The 17,340-nt window shown below is 44.0% G+C and overlaps 1 protein-coding gene across 3 annotated transcripts in view; it reads left to right on the top strand.

Moving 5' to 3' along the window:
• Window positions 1-17,340, top strand: part of LOC120948931 (uncharacterized) — a 54,145-nt gene that overhangs the window by 23,934 nt on the left and 12,871 nt on the right. For all 3 annotated transcript variants that reach the window (XM_040365803.2, XM_040365805.2, XM_040365804.2), the window contains 2 exons: window positions 9,114-9,678; window positions 15,159-15,227. In XM_040365803.2, coding sequence (XP_040221737.2) covers window positions 9,114-9,678; window positions 15,159-15,227 — 634 coding nt within the window. The remainder of the gene's footprint in view (window positions 1-9,113; window positions 9,679-15,158; window positions 15,228-17,340) is intronic.

Below are 17,340 nucleotides of genomic sequence, written 5' to 3'. Positions count from 1 at the left end.
AAGCATAAAGCTCTCCTCCGTCGCAGCAGCAGCAACAACAGCAGCATATGCCATTGCCGTCACTCGGCCGATTTTCTTGGCGGCCCTTTATCTTGGACCGGATCGTGTGTAAAAGCGCTTGCAGGCGCACTCTCGGAACGGGTTCTTCGGAAAAACATGGCCATCAAACATTAGGCCATAAAATTTGGCTTTATCTTCTGGGCATTGTTTGCGTAACCCAGAAAACAAACTCACTCTGCGGCCGACCTGCCTGAAGGTGGGGGTGTTTGGGAAGGGAACGGTACGAATTGTGGGCGGGGATGTACCGATGTGACGCCACGGCAGCGCGTCAGCAGGTCGCATGGTTTGGCGCCAAAAACTCCACAAACGGGTGTGACGGCGGTGTAGTACGATATGATGGCGAAAGGGTTGTCCTCAGGCTCTCACGGGATGGGGTGTGGGTGTGCCGATATATCTATTGCATTGTACCGCCTGCCCGAAAACATGACCGAACACGGCAGGGCCATTTGCAGCGGGCAATGCAGACGGCGGGGGCGTCGCGATTGGATATACGAGATTGGTTATTGAAGCACACGGTCACCATGTATGTGACACATTTTTGGCCAATTGTCAACTATTTGGCACGAGGTGCGGAAGTGTTCGACCGTCGTGAAGCAGTTTGGCATACTCTCGCCTGGGGATTGATATTCGAGAGGGCAAATATGCGCTCGTTTACAGAGATTTGTTCACCCGAGCAACGAGCGACGAGCATGGGCAAATAGGGACTGGCTGGACCTGGACTCTATTGAATATGGAGCATCTGATCGGGGCAAATATGCTGTGCCTGGTTTATGGAATTTCGATAGAAAATAAAATGTACTCCACACCCCCTTGGGGAGCCCGGGTGTCGTCTGCTGACAATCGGTAAAGAGGGTAAAATGTGCGTCCTATGCAACTTTTTTTTCTTCCTGCCTCCAGCGCATTGCCAAATGTTGCTGACGGGCAGGAATGTTCTTTCTTCATCACACATTTTTCCGGCGCCAAATATTTTCCCCGGAAGGAGTTTTTTTGTGTGTGTGTTATATTCCATCTTGACATTGCTCAACATTGACTTTGCTCTTTCGTGTGACCTCCACAAAGGGACGGCCTGATGAGAAGGTATCCCAGAAAACGACATTAGTGGTGGGTAAGATTGGTAAAAATCTCCGATCCAACTCTCAAAATTTCGGATCCGACTCCGGAATCGTCCAAAATCGTCCGGAGGCGTCAGGAGTTGAAATCGTCCAGAGGCGTTAGGAGTTGGAGTCGTCCGGAGGCGTTGGGTATTGAAATCATCCGGAGTTGGAGTTGTCCGGAGTCGGAGTCATTAGGATTCAGAGTCGTTCGGAGTCGCAATCGTCCTGAGTCGGAGTCGTCGGCAGTTGACGGAAGTCAGGGTTTGAAACGAGCATCCTGCGCAAGGATCCTGTCGCAAAGTATTGCTGTTGGCACTATGCACTATTCTTAGGATCAAATGCTTGTTTGCGTAGTAAACGTGCAAAGCAAAAGACGAAAAGAAACTAAACGAAATAAATTATCAGCTCCGTCCCGACAGGCCGACTCCGACTCTAGTTTGATTGCCGATTTTGACGCCGGATGACTCCAACGCCGGAAGATTTCGACACCTGCCGAATCTAGTGGTTCCGATTTTGCTAGAGTTGTCAGATTAACAATAACCGGAGTCGTGTCGGAGTCGTGAGTGCGCCCGGAGAGCACATCACTAAACGGGACGAAGACCAAAAGAGTCATTACGCAAAGGAGAAATTTTTCTTCCCGTACTCCTGAGCACTCTGTTCTCGGCTCTGGAAAATGCGAAAAGTGCTCTTGCCCCAGAACACGTTGGCCAGTGGGAGCATTATCTACGTTATAATTGATGGTATTTATAGCGTTTGAAGAGCGCATAATGGGTGAGTCTTCGTGCTGCTCGGAGTAAAGTGGAGTCTGCTGGTATGGTGGTGCTATGAGAAACGCTCAAAGTCCACAAGGTACAACATACTTGTACCGAAATGGACAAAACACTGCCAGGCAAATAAGCACTTCGGAATTGGTGAGTAATTTACGAAATAGCTAGCAGCAGCTCAAGATCATAGAGTTCGACGGCGTGAACTCTTCGCGTGATGCTCAGTCTGCGATCTGTGACTTACACTTCTGCGCCATGCTGTTCGACTCACGTTTATCTAGGCGTTGAGAAAACTGAAGTGTTCGATGCATAAACTGGTAGAGATTGTAAACTGTACGCTGCAGCTTCGCAAGACTAGATGCCACCTAACGGGCGTGAGCGATGCCGCTTTATCGTGAGCTCAATTTCTATTGGATGTACGAAACACCCGCAGGAGACGAATAAATGAATGATAATACCTAGGTTGTTGCTGGTTGTTCGATGCATGGGTGGCAGCCAGTGTCTCGTTATCGATAATTTCGTTTGCAGTTATAATGCGGCCATGTAGCGGCGCTATTGGAGCCCCCCTTTTTCTACACTATTAACCAATTTGGCGCCTAGTGAACCCTGCCGGGCTTCGTCATCATCGTTTTCTATGTTCGCTCGTTCCGCCGTTCACCGCCACCATCATCTCGTACATCATACGACACATAAGATAATGGCAGGAATGCTACGTTTTGTTGCTCCCTTACAAAAGGACGCCGGATGCTGGTTACGGAACGTTTCTTTTCCCACTCTCCCTAATATCTCGATGGACTTTCTTATTTTGGTTCGTGTTGTGTGTGGATGGTTTTTATCAGAGGATTTTGGGTGTGTGTGTGTGTATGTGCCACTTCCTTCCGTATCCCGTAGGCCGGAGGATACCACTGGCTGTGGGTATTGAGATAAAAGTTTTCCGATTTGCGTTACGACCGATTTCCGATACCGGGACCCGGGACGGGGGATGACAAAAGTTTCCGGCAAAAGACAAAAGACAGACAGACAGATATGAAGGAGTGAACTTTTTACTTGCGGAGTGATTGTGGCTAACACGTTCTAGGGTGGCCTGCTTCCGCTTGAGCACACATGAGATTTGACGCGGAAAAATATGATTTCTGCTTGTTGTTCGCTTTGTGCCGTTTAGTGGACTCGTGTAGGGATTTTGCTGCTTCAATTTTTTATGGACTGCGAACAAAAAGTATTTAATAAAAATAGAGATAAAAATATCATGTAATATTAGCCCATACAGCGATGATAACAGTTACCACCAACAACAAGAAAGAATATATGAATAGATGTGAAAATGTTCGAGTTATAGATTTTTAAAACGATCAGATTTGAAAGGAAAGATTGATCCTATTTGAACGTTTAACAATATTGTAATTGATATTCGTTTATATATATCCAAAAAAAGTTTAGTTTCAAAACTTGTTTTATGTACATGTTGAAGATTACCAGTATAATTTGAACGATCAACCAATATTAAGATATTTTCGCGTTTTGGCTGATTGTACGACCATGACCACTAAAACAAATGTCTGTTTTCTCTACATATGATGGCAATAGGCTAAAAAAGAAAAAAAGGTGTCGAAATGTAATGAATGCATTTTACCGAAAGACATGAAATTTGTAGCTTGGTAGTCATGTATTGCGTTAATAAAAACAAGAAAAACAGTATGAATCAACAGTAATGCAGAGTGATACTGTAACACTTCACAATATATCGGATTTTACAACTGCTACGTAACGGAGTTAAGCTACTTAAGCTCAACAACATTTCACATTAAAATAAATATCTTGATTTATTCAACTCCATCGAATGGAATACACCATTTTTCGTACGTTTACCCTGTTGCAATACTGTTTCAATTATGGTAGCGTACTGCTTGATAATAAAATCATTACAAGCACTATGCACGCCACATACCTTCACGACACTCTCACATCAGCGCCATGTGATGTTCGTGGGCGACGGCAATTGCTTCACTGTTCCCAATTTCTCCTCATTGGCGTGTGTCGTCCAGTTTTACTTCAGCGACAGCAAATAATTTCCGTACGTAGACAACGCATTAAGCGTGTGTGGGGTAGCTCTCTCATCGTCGTATGGTGACATGTTGTTAACAATTGTGTCTGGATCAGTGTCAAACACTCGTGAACTAAAGGGTTTCGCTCTTCCGTAGTGTAGTCGTCTACCTCAACCCAAAAAAAAAACGAAAAAAACTGGTGTTGGTGTTAATCTCCTACACGCGTCAATCGCGGCTGGCGGATTAAGGGCGCCTTTAGCCACCAAAAGCGAGCATAATTTCTCCATCTTTTGGTTGATTCGATGCGCCCTGAGCCCGAAGAGCCAACCAGGAGAGAAAGAGAACGAAAGAAAAGGGAAGAAGTAGAGATGGGTGGTGGAGGGGCAAAGGAACGTCATTTGCGGCATGGTATTTTGGTTGTGAAGTGTAGCGAAAACACATTTCGCGGTGCATTCCTCCATTTCACCGACTCGCGATGGGAGAGTGGGCGCGCTGATGTGTGTGTGTCTGTGTATAAGAAGAAATGGGATGCGGTGTTGAGAAGGGTTCGGCCTCGGCATTATGCCAACCGTCAATTGGTCAGCCAAGAGCGTGTCGTTCGTCGTTGCCGGCCGAGATTTTCATCGGTGCATCGGTGCACCGCGCGCGCCAGCCTTTCACGGTGCGCTCTAAATTGCTCGTGACGTGATGAAAGTGCTGATTTTTGAGCTGAAACGGGACCCGCCGAAGCCCTTCGCTGCACTTTGTCTGTCTGTGTGTGTATGTGCTCGATCCAAATGTTTGTTGCTGTTGCTGCTGCTGCAATGTGGAAAGAATGACACGGTGGTTAGGTTTTTCTTCTCTCTTTTGCTTGCGGAAAGGTACACGATCGACTCGATGAGGATCGCTGCAGTTTAATTGAACAAGCTGATGTGACACGAAGAAAAAGAGTGGTGAAAGGGGACCGAGGGTGGTGGATAGTGAAAGATAGATCTTGTTAAACTGTAAAATTGCTTGCCTTTCTTTTGATTTGATGAGTCAACGTCAATAGTGGAACGATAGCTACCGCTTCATGGTTCAATGATTTCAAGCGCACGGCTTCAGACATACGAAAAATGCAAAAATATAGTACAATCCATTATTTTTTAAAGAGTATTTTTTATTTTTTATGTTTCTGACAGACTTCAAGCATTGCGATTGTTAGAACATAAACAAGTGTTATAGATTCTGTGATGCATGAACTAAATCATATATCATATTTGTTCATTCGATGACGGTTTGATCTCGAAGCAACAATTATCAACCAAATGATAATGCACCAAACATTCGCAGCACACTGTGTAATAGGAAAGCGGAAGGAAAGACCTCTACAGCAGCAGAGACCGCATGGCGGTGTAGCAAGGCTTCGCAATCGTAATATGAGCGAGATAAATTGTGCAGCGACGTGATAGGGCATCGCATCGGCACGGTTGACAGAGGATGCAGGTTGGTCAGGTCGGGTCGGTCCGGCTTTATCGTAGGGCTAATTGAAGTGCTCTTTCTTGTCGCATGTTGCCGTCGTGGTTGATGCTCCGGCGTTAGTTAGACGAGTTGTGAGTTGGCACACTCGCACACACGTACGCCGGTCGAATGGACAGGCAGCAGCGATCATTTAATTAAATCACTGTCACATGATAAATAAACTCGTTCGCTTTACCGGTTAGGAGCAGCCATCAGAGCGTCGTCGGCGAACGTCTGTTGAGCCGTTTGTGTGAGCCTGGGAGCTTAGGAGAGATGAAAGAGAAAGTTTTCTTGGTCAATCAGTGGATTGTTGAGTTCTTGTGTAAGAAGCTTGAAGTAACGGTGAAGCGATAACAAAGCCTTGAACAGTGATTTGCTGACTCATTTGTTCATATTTTTATACACTTTCGCATTGTTTTGTTCGCGAACTGGCCCAAAATTTTCGCAATCGTTGATAGGATTTAATGATCCAATAAAATGATGTAACTTTGCGTATAGGGCTATTATAAAATCACACTGATTGGTTGTGGTATCATGTTATATAAACCATGCTATCTTACACATTGAGATAATCTGATGCCACACTTCATAATCTATATAAAATTTTTCGGGTTTTGGCCTTTCACACGACATTACTGTTAAAAATCCTTTTATGGATTGGAAATATCTTGTTTTTATTGGTGACCATTGATTAATTTAATAAGTCTTAAATAAAATGATCATGTTGGCTTTTTATTGGTTCACTAAATTGAATTGTACTAAACGAATAGTCAAACATCCTGGCTTCCGAGGGGGAATCAGATCACCATAAATAGATTTTTAAAATAGTAAAATCATCTCAACGTTTGACGAATGTTACATCTTCTACCCATATCTTCTTCTTACACGTAATAATAAACGTAATCAGGCTAAGGCATATCTAAGCCTAATGGGATTGGGTATAACATTTAAGCTTGGATGTTTTGTTTAGAAGTGCATTTGACGGATCTACTAAGGGTACCGAGGGCACTGGACTGTCAGTAGATTTAGTTTATTCAAGAGAAATAAGAAAAAAAAGCTTTTCTGAACGAGACTTTCAAAATCCTATCAACATCTCGTCAATATTAATCAATATTGCTATGTATTGGGGAGGATAGATTCTTCAACTAGCTAAGTATGCATGACTCTGGCGCAAAAGATAATCTACCATTTGCTGTACATCATTATTGATGTAAAAAAAAGTTGCATTCATCATTTATTTCTATGTTTTCACAATGCTGTTCCATTTTTTTTGCAGTAGCTTTTTACTACGATAACAAATTATGTAACTAATATCACTGGAAATGTTTTTGTCCTAGAAGAACATATATCACTTCATTGCAAAACCTTTCAAAAGGAGGGCTGCACCTTAAAATACAAATATCTCAAAACCCCTCGCTTTGTTACTTTATGCGATAGGGGGAACTTTCCTGTGTGCAAATCGTGTCTACAGAGGGCAATAGAATCAATTAGAGGTGAGTAGGGTGAATTCGGTAGCCCGAGCTGGTATAGCGACAGGCACAGGGCGGACACCGGCCCTCTTTGCTGTTGATGGCAGGTCGCATAATTTTTACCGATATTCCCGGGGTTCCGTTTGCTGCCGTTTACCAATCGCATGCCAAAAACACGCGCAAAAATAAGATGGATGGAAAATTGGAAAAACTGGATAAAAACAACACAAACAGTCTCTTATATGTATGTGTGTGTGTGTGCGTTCAGTAATAACAGCAAGATACACGTGTGTGTATGTGTTTGTGTAAAAGGGAGCTGTTTGAAACCTTGCTCTCAGAAGTGTGAGTGAGTGTGTTTTATGTTTTTTTTGGGAAACTTTTCTTTTTGCCGTTCTGCGCGGCCCGGCTGACTCATTCAAACTTGGATGTCACAGAATGAAAATTTGGCACCCCCTGTGGAGAAGTTTTCAGAACGATAGAAACAAAGGAAGATGTATTTGGGTCACGGAATCTCGGGCCTAATCCTTCCCCACATGTGCCGAGGACAGGTTCTGTGGGTGTGTGTACGAGTGAGTGGAATTGTATATGTTTTCAGTATCCAGCTCGGCATTAATCTCATGCCGGCAGCAGCAAGTGCTTGCGCGTGTGTGTATACCGCTGTGAGCGGATATGCAAAATATGTCGTTCAGACTTATTTCAATTTGGTCAAAGTGCCGAATGAATAAATTAGAAGCGCATTTGGGAGAGGTTAATTGGTAAAGTTCGAAGTGATTATGTAAAATATTAATTTATCCCTTCCCGCGATGCGATGCGGGGTGAGTTTAGAGTGATGCGGTGTGGAACTCCAACTCTTTTCCAACCGGTAGCAGTAGCAGCACAATGTTTCGTCTATTCGGATTTCGGATAGCCTCAAGTTGGAATGTGGGATATTCATATTCAAATTTGTTGAAAGAATGCAACCCAACGAATCTGCTACTGGCGTTGATGGAGTTTTTGGGACGAATTGTTGAACAAATTTAGACAAAAGAAGCAAGAAGTTTGGATAAAGGGCTTCGTCCGTTCATTGATCACTTGATATCGGATAGGAAAATTGCGTGCTACCCAGCAAAGGTAAACTTTATGTTCATTCTTTTACCACCGAGATCGTAAGTCGTCCAGTTCATCTAAGTTTTGTCGTGAAATTACATCTCAGCTGTATGAACCCGTCTTCGCTGAGTTTGGGTTTGGAATGAATTGATTAATTTTACATGCATTATTGTGGTTTCACATGCAAGAATCTGATGCCGTTGAGTTAGCATTATCATGTAAATATCGTTTCAAGGTGCCCGTGTCATATGTTGGTTTTCTGTTTTAAAACGATTTTTGAATTATGAAGAACTTAATTCATACTCGTTATTACCTTAACTACCTTCAACTAGAATCAAACGAAACTTATTTGTCTGAATACCAAGTTAAAGATAATCTATACAGTTGCTTTGAATTTTTTATCCATTAAATCATTTCCAGGAGCAGCAACAAAGTTTATTAAATCACTTTTGAACCCAAGCAATATTGTGTTCTATTGTAAATAAGTGACGGATACTGTTTCATTTGTAACCAAGGTTGTCAAACTTTACATTCGAGTCCGACAAAACTTACACCTTGCTGTTACAGCATGTTGTTGATTTCCGTTGATGTCACCTGTTGTTGGAATTGACACACACGATGGCACTTCAAATGTCACGAAGATTTTCCTCACTTAAGTGCTGTACTTTTTACACCTCGTTAATGAAGTTGGTAAATAGATTATATGAAATCATCGTGTATAAATAAGCTCAAGTTTTAGCAAGGCAGTGCCAGAGGGAGAAGAGAAGAAGGACCGTATGTATGAATAACAATCAACCAACAGCCGAGAGCGAGTGGGAGCAAATGTTGATACAGAGAATAAAGCGAGTGCCGTCTCGTATGATAGAACGACAAGTAGATGCTTCAGCGTTCTTTAGGATGCGATGCGGTGAAGATACGTCACGTTTGAAGTTGTGGACGGGTAGTTGGTTTCGGGTGGTGTTTGCTTTCATTACCTTTTACCCTTCGACGCTTCGCTCTGTTTGGTGTACCGGCAACACTTTTACATTTTTCTCTTCCCAAGAATTCTATCGCGAACACTTTACTAATAGGGATGTGCGTACCGCAACAACGGTGCGGTTTCTCCCTTTACCATTACAGATCCGTGTCAGCTGACAATCAGTACGAGGCAGAGCGAGAAGGCCTGAGTGAAATAATTGCCTCCCCACGGTACCTGGAGTTCCTGAAAAACTATCGCGAGGAAGCGGCTGCTGCGACGGCCGCGTCCGATGCGACCCTATCCGCATCATCGCCGCGCTACATCGAGGTACGGAAGGGACGAATCGTGCTCGAATCATCCCAACAGCAGCCGCCGCCACTCCCGATCCGGAACGGCGGTGCCGCACTCCTGCCGGACGGTGAAAAGACTGATCTTCAACACCAGCAGCAGCAGCAGCAGCAGCAGATACACCATGGCCGAGATTCGGTTTTACGAATCAACCGTGAAAAGGTCGGACCCGCTGGATGCCCGATGGTCCCGGCGACCCTGTCGGAAGTTGGGTACGACCATGATGCATCTACACCGCTGCCGCCGCTGCCCCCATCGCCACCGTCCTCGCCGACGGCACGCCAAGGATACAGCCCGAACTCTTCTTCTCCCGTGCACGAGTGTGGGAAACTTGTGCGCAACACTTCCGGTTCGGTTTCGGACTCCTGCAAGAACACGGTAAGTATCGGAGCACCGGGCATAATTAAATCGTTACACTCTGTGCGCTTCTTTCCACAGCAAGGGTATAGAGAGAGTGATTGACCAAAGTCAAAATGAAGCAGCGGTCGGAACGGATCAGACACCGAGAAGGTTGGGATAGCGTTGGGGAGAACGTAGCCTCTTGTTGATGTTTTCGCTCGTAAAGCGCAACCATCCGTACCCATTCGTCGGAGGAGGGACCTAGATGGTGGTGGTGGTGGTGGTGCCTATTTTCCCACACACTTGCCATATGCTGGCCGCGTTTTACGAAGGCTGGCGCGATGCACAAGTCAAGAATGAACGTTCTCGGTTTGTTGGCCTAGACTTCTGGTGCTACCCCGATGCTGACGATGATGATGATGATGCTCTGATACCGTTCGCTTTGCATCCAAGATCTCAGAGCGAAGATCGAAACAGGTCGGGTCGTGGCCACAAGTACACCCTTCTTCGCTGCTACGCGGGGCTATTCGACTGCTTCCAGTAATTATGCTGCGCTCTCATCCAGAACGAGATCGACGCGAGCACTGTTCCATCTAGAGAGAGGGTGAAAGACAGGGGGTAGGAGGGATCTGTTCTTTTCGTTTGTTGTGCTTTCTGCGTTTGTTAAAATACGTTTGGCGCGCGCATTTTCGTCCGTTCTTTTTGGCCCAGTGTCACGCTTTGCTTCCCGAAAAGTGTGCACCCCTCTCAGTGCTGTGCATCACGCTCCGTTGCGCAGTGCGTTAGGAGGAGAGAAATTGTCTTGTCGGGCTCGCCGGTTCGCCCGCCGGCGCTGTTAAACACTTGCAGCAAACCAAACCACGTTTATTGCAAGCTGAACGTGTTGTACCCACTTGCTCTACATGTGCCATGTACGTTCGATGGGATCGCATCGAGATTAGCCGCTTTTCTTCTCAGCCAGCCAGTGCAGGGTTGAAATGTTATGTTATGCGTTTTTCTCCGCTCGCTCCGAGTCGTTAGTGGTGCCGGACCGTACGGGAGATAGGCACAATTGAACACGACAAAACGGGACATTGGTGGGAGCTGGCTCGGCTGATGGTGCCGTTTGTAAGGAGTACATTTAAATCACAAACGGGAGTACAGTTACGCGTTGTGTGAGAATGGGTGCGAAGGTTGCACACATCGGTGGCCGTACCGGAATGATGGAGCTGGTTCGGTGAACTTATGTGATGTATGAGTCGGCCAGCCAGTTGGACTGGAGCTTATCTTGAATCACTGTTTAGACAGATAAAACAATATTATTTAATATTGCTATACTGCCATGGTGGTTGGCGTTGCGTATTCATAGTGAGGGACTTTCATTATAAAGTTTCAGAAACTATAAAGAGATTATCAAGGCCTGGTACAATTAAAGGAATATTTTTTGATATATTATTTTGATGAATGGTTTGATGTTAACTATCCATAAAACGTACAACAACACTTAATGCCTGCGAAAGAGAAAGGATAGCAGGCATTAAAAATTCTGCTCCTACTAATTAAAACATATCTCGGCTATTTCAACAGCGTACCATCGGCATAATTGGCGAATGTGCTGCTGGAATGATGCGAATGCGTAGCAGAATGAAACCGTTTTCTCACAAAACTCCATCCAAATTTCGAACAATCATCCGCTATGAATCAAAATGAGCCTAAAGATCGTAACAAAAGCGCAAACTCGGAAGCCTGGCAAAATATGTATAACCTATTAGCGCTTCATCCATCACCGCATAAAGCCCCTTCGCACTTTGCGAAACCACCGTACAAATGACAGTTTAGTGGTGGGATTTGACTTTTATTTAGCATGGGTTGTACGTCGCGTACCCTGAAAAGCATTGCGAGCGCGCGCGTTGAGGAGGCGATGAAGAGGAACCATAATCATAATAAAAAAAGGAAGGTAAACAAACAAATATGTTGCCCACAATGGGGAGCGAATCGAAAAGAGGGAAGCAAAACAAAAAAGCTGAATGCCTATTGATGTGCTCCGGTTGTTCCGGTGACAGTATTTTATAAATAATTCATTGTGGAAAACGAAAGAACGGCGTTACGCGACGCTTACACACAGCGTACATTGGGGGTGGTATAGGGTCTGGGGGTTTTGTTTTTTTTATTTGTCCAAAAAATAGGCTTTGAGTGATGAGAAAATTATTGAGGAATGATGATGAAAGCTTCTTCAAGCTCGCTGGCCCGTGGGTGAATGATAGTTGTTTTTCACGTACTTCTTCCTCCATTTTCTTGCGCACGGTTGAATCGCACGAATTATTTACAATAAAATCCGTCCAGTGCGCGTTGGCGTTATTTATGAATTGGTAACGAACCCTCGGCACTGGCTGTGAAAAAAAGGCTTAAGGTAAACCAGGCAAAGGAAAGCAAAGAGATGGAACAAAGAGCCCTGTCGGTACACAGCACAGTTGTACACGCAGGGAACGCACGCTTTCTCTAGCATAGCGTCTCTCGTGCTTTCTTCCTTCCTGTCGATTAATTGACTTGTTTCATCCATGAAACTGTGCTGGAAAAAAAAACTCATTCACCTTGCGTGGGCTTGTTAATGAAGAAGTGAAAAAAAACAAACAAAACCATGTAAATCTCGATGCATCATTACACTTGCAACATGCAGCGCAGCGAAGGTGAGAAACTGATGTGCAAATAGGGGGATGGTCATGTCGCCACTCGCGTACAACACAGTACTAGCCCGCTTGTACCGTGCTACAGCTGTACACGGAACATTTTATCGGATCGACGCGTTAAGGGAACGAGTTACGGGACTTCAATGAAGTGTAGGAAACGAGACGCATCTGTGGGAGGGCGACGGTTTATATAATTTATTTTTACCAGATCATAAATTCTGCTTTTTAATGGCGAGCGGGGAATGCATAAATAGGCCTTCTTTATTTTGCATTCATCCCGATTTGGTGTAAATCCTTTGATTTTGTCTGGGACCAGATGATGGTGTCGAGGTCTTTCTCTCGTTTTCACTGCCATATTTATCTACTTTAAGATGCACACGGAAAGTGAAAGAAAGACAGACTGAGAGAGAGAGTTTATTGAAGGATTAAACATTCAGCAACGCAACAAAGCATTGTGTTAAGCTTATAAAGCCATATAACCCATAACATGGTACCATTACAACGTTGTTTCAATTCGTTGCGTTCATATCACTGTGCGGCCCAAACAACAGCCGGTAGATGGCCCACTTCGAACAAGTGGGTTATTATGCAACGATTATCTACTTCATTGGAGAGTCATTAGACGACATTATAATCGAATTATATTGAGCGGCAAACTGCAAGAGCACTTAAAAAGCCAGCAAAACTATACACACACAAAACACAGCGCACACCGGGTCCTTTTTATCCCGTGAATCGATTTTTCATTAAACAAATGGGGTTGGTCGTTCGGGTGGCATTGATTGTCCTATGATTTGCTGCAAATAAAAAATAGCAGCAGCAAAAGCGAAAAAAAGAAATCTCCACCCATGGGAACGTCATCAAACGTAATTTGATGATCATGTGTATCCATTAATGGTCGTATGCTGTGTGTGCGTAAGGTGCGCAACCCTTCGCAGCATACGCAGGTTATAATAGTGCTACCCTTTGCATCGCCGCCCTCCATTCCGCTCCGTCCGGATGTTGCTGAGTGTATGCAAATGAACGACGGTCGGTCGCTTTTACGTAAAGGAGAATAAATAAAACAGGTTCCAGGTCGGGCAGGTCCGCGAGATGGCATCGCACAAACCTCCTCGCCAATGTTGAGCGGTTGGAACGTTTCGGTTGGCGACCGTGTGTGTTTGTGTATTTTAGCTTGCCATTTTCACTCACAAATCGGAGACAGTTTTCGCAGCCTGAAAAACAAATGCAAACAAAAGCTGCAGGAGAAAGAGCGAAATAAATAATAGCTGGCTGGCAAATATAGAATCGCACACTTTGCAAAGCCCGTGCGCTGTGAACAACACATCATCAAAGTGTTTTTGAGCACTGACTAACGATGCTCATGTTCTCCGTTCTCGCCACATGATGGCCGGCATAAAAAGTATGACAAACGCCACCACTCTCTCTGTGGTCGATCGGATTCGGTCATCATCATGCGCGCTCTCTTCGGTAATATAGCGATGATTTATGGCATGACATATTTGGCAAACACACACACACACACACCACCGCCGTTGCCAACGATTCGGTTGCGAAAAGTAAACATTCACCTTTCGGACGCGATCGATGGGCGATCGGACACGTGAAGCGCATTTGGAGAGGTGCTCTTTAGGGTCAGTGCAAAATATCAAACGATATCTTTCGCCAAAATTGACAGCTCATCATCGCTCATCCGTCAACGCTCGGTGGGATGTAAAAGAAAGGAAGCCGAGATTGGAAATATAAATTCATCTTTTTAAACATACCACAAGGGCGCGCACACACCCGGGATCGCGTTTGTCGCGTCTTCCTTTGCGAGTCGTCGTATGTCTCCAACCTCGCGAGTAACCATACACCTTCAAACTTCTCAGAACGTTTCGAAAGAACACCAGCGTTGTGTCTTGCTGCCTGCTAGTGAAAGTGTGTGTGTGTTTTTAAGCACGATTAGAGGTTCCAGCAGCCGGTTGCGTTCCCGGCACATTCGGAAGTGAACATTAGACAAGGGAATGATTTGTAAACAGCTCACTTTCCAAGAAGCGGGAAAAAGATGCAACAACATAACGACGCCAAATGTGCCGCCGGATGCAGAATACGATAAAAGAGAGAGAGGGCGCTCGTGCTGCTCGCTTCCTCCTGTTGCTGACTTCTTCCGGATGGTCCGCGATGGGGTTTGCTTTCTATCCATCTCTAGTGGTGCAGTGGTGGCACTAAGAGTTTGAAAATAACTCAAAATTGATCTTCCTTCCAGCTTCGTTCCCCGCTTGTCAGTCAATCTTATTCTTACGCAGTGGTGGAGATGGGGCGTTCTTTTTATTTTTCTATTCTTTCAACCTCTTCGACCGACTCTTTATGCCATGCCATTGCCGTTGTTTTGATTTTGAGTTTCTTCGGTTCGGCTTTTTTTGTAAAAGACGCGCTGAAAGATGAGTGGAAACTAATCAAGCCATAGATCAAAGCACGGGTAAACGGGATCGCTCTTGGTGTCGTACAAACGGGGTGGCAATAGGAGGACGCATGTATGCATGCTGTTGCTTTGGATGAATGTGAGAATGATTTTAAAAGCCTTTTGGGCACAGTGACAGTGAAATCAAAGGGCAGAAAGAAGAAAAAAAACTCTCATGAAAAATTACACACTTATCGGCTTGTAGCTGATGACAACAGTTGGGATTAATGTTTGGTTGAACACGCGGATAGGAACATCACATCTGATGTGTCATGTGTAATATATGCATTTAATTGTGCCTCAAAGTGGGTCGTGTTATTTGCCACAGCATGTAGTATTTCATTTAAAGTGTTTAGAATCCACTTAATTTAATTAAAATACCTTTTGTTTTGTTTTTTTCTTATACCCAGGAAATGTTGGAAGCTCGCATTGCAGAACTAGAAGAGGCCTTATTAAAGCTACAAGAACGAGTAAACCAAGTAAGTGGTATCGAACGACATAAAAAACACTAAACGGTAGACACCTTCTTCATGGACGACTTTTCTGTAGGTTTAAGTAAATTGTTCACCCCACTTCGACTAATTCTAATCCTCTACACAAACACACACGCGTCCGCTTTCTACGATTTAGTATCCTTCCATTTCCTAGTCCAAGTCTTAAGCAAAGGGAGGGACAATATTGTTAAGGTTAAAAACACCAAGCGGAAATAAAGAACCAAGCGCTTTAAGTTTGCTGCACGTTCTTGGCCTTCTTTCGGCCTTAAATTGCGTTTCAACGAAGAGTTTTACCGTCCCCTCTCCGAACGCTTTCGATGTGCTTTTTTTTTTGTCGGCCTCACTGTTTGGTGAAGACGACCGGGCTTAACTATCAATTCCGTTGAAAGTTTCACGCGGAGGGAAAAATCGAAAAACTTCCAAGGCTCAGAAGGACTTAACGGCGGCGAAGGGAATAAAAAATGTGCTCCCTCAGTCGGCAGGGCAGGGAACGAAGCGCTCGATGCCGAATATCCTGCTGCGTAGATTCTTTCTTACGGAAACACAAAAGTGACAAAATGTCGATGCCCTATCTAGATCAGGATGTTGGCCGCTGGTTTACCACATGTTAGGGAAAAAAACAAACACGAAATTTACGTGTTGTAAAATCATATTACACTTTACAAAACGTACAACTTTGCGATAAATATTACCTAATATTAAGCAAAAACTTAACATGGTTCCAATCGTTTTGCAGTCTTTTTCTTGTGTAAAGTTGCGAAGCACCCAAAAAAAGACGCCTTCAGTAGACGACACCCTTGCCAAATCTTCTGCTGTTTTGAGTGCTTTTTTGTCGTACACTAACGTAACACGAAAAATTTTCTTGCTCCTTCCACACAATGGGTCCTTCTCATTCGAAAAGGGAAATGATGAAATTGAAAGAAAATCTCTTTGTCTCTGGCAGAACGACGACGAAGGTTTGCTTGGCGTCGCACAGGGGTAGGAAAATATCACCCCCGCCCGCCCGCACCCCCAAAACGGTCGGGGGGGGGGAATGATTTCTTGAGATGATCTGTTATTTGAATTATCCCTGGAATTGGTTTTATAATCTGGCAATCGAAGCGAATCAGTTCCTATTTTGGGGCGCATTTTCCTCACCTGATCGCTTCCACTTATTACGGTGGGAAGGACAAGTTTGAAAGCTGGTCGTGTGCCCGTCTAGCGAAAGTGTATTGTTTGTGTGGAAGTTGAGTTGGTGGTTTTGTGTGTTGGGTAAACTGGCAACAGACGGGAAACATTGGCAAACTCCACTCAAGAATTGACTGTGAGATGGGAAATTTCATTATGGGCTTTATATTGTTTGAATCTGTACCGATGGAGAGGTTGGATGAAATTTGCACCACAATTTGAGTGACATTTATAAACGTCGGGAAATCGCATAATTTTGTTAAGCTGTACTGAACACTTGAGACGGAGGAATTTTGGATATATTTATTGTATTATGCCGATATTTTCGAATTGATTGAAACAGTTAAAGGGACTAGCGTTAGGTAAATCTGATTCAGATTTATGAATCTTAATGCATCTTTGAAATGTGCAATGAATCTGAATCTCGGTTGGAAAGATTCATGAATCTCAAAAACTCACGAATTTCCAAAGATTCATGAATTTCAAAAGATTGAGGTATCTCGAAAGATTCACGAATCTCTAGGAATTTATAAATCTCAAGGAACTCATACATCTCCAAAGATTCATAGAGCTTGAGCTTCTCATTATTCTTCTTTTTGAAGTAACAACCTACGTGGCCTATACAGGCTTTCGAGATTTCTTGGCAAGTACCAAGCAGCCGGATAGTATGTTTTGCTAGGGGGAGACGGTTCATGCGAGGCTTGAACCTACGACGAGCCTGTTGTTAGGTGGAATCGCGCAAATTCAATATTTTGAAAATCAAACATCTATAAAGATTAATGAATCCCTGGAGATATATGAATGTTAACGGATTTGTGAATCTTTTAGATTCATGAGTCTTTGAAGATTAAATTATCTTTCGAGATTCATGAATCCTTGGAGATTTATGAATCCTTCGAGATTCATGAATCCTTGGAGATTCAAGAAATTT

This window comes from Anopheles coluzzii, chromosome 2, assembly GCF_943734685.1.
Source record: "Anopheles coluzzii chromosome 2, AcolN3, whole genome shotgun sequence".
Taxonomy (NCBI): domain Eukaryota; kingdom Metazoa; phylum Arthropoda; class Insecta; order Diptera; family Culicidae; genus Anopheles; species Anopheles coluzzii.
The sequence above is the reverse complement of the archived record's forward strand: the minus strand, read 5'-3'. Positions and strand labels throughout refer to the sequence as shown.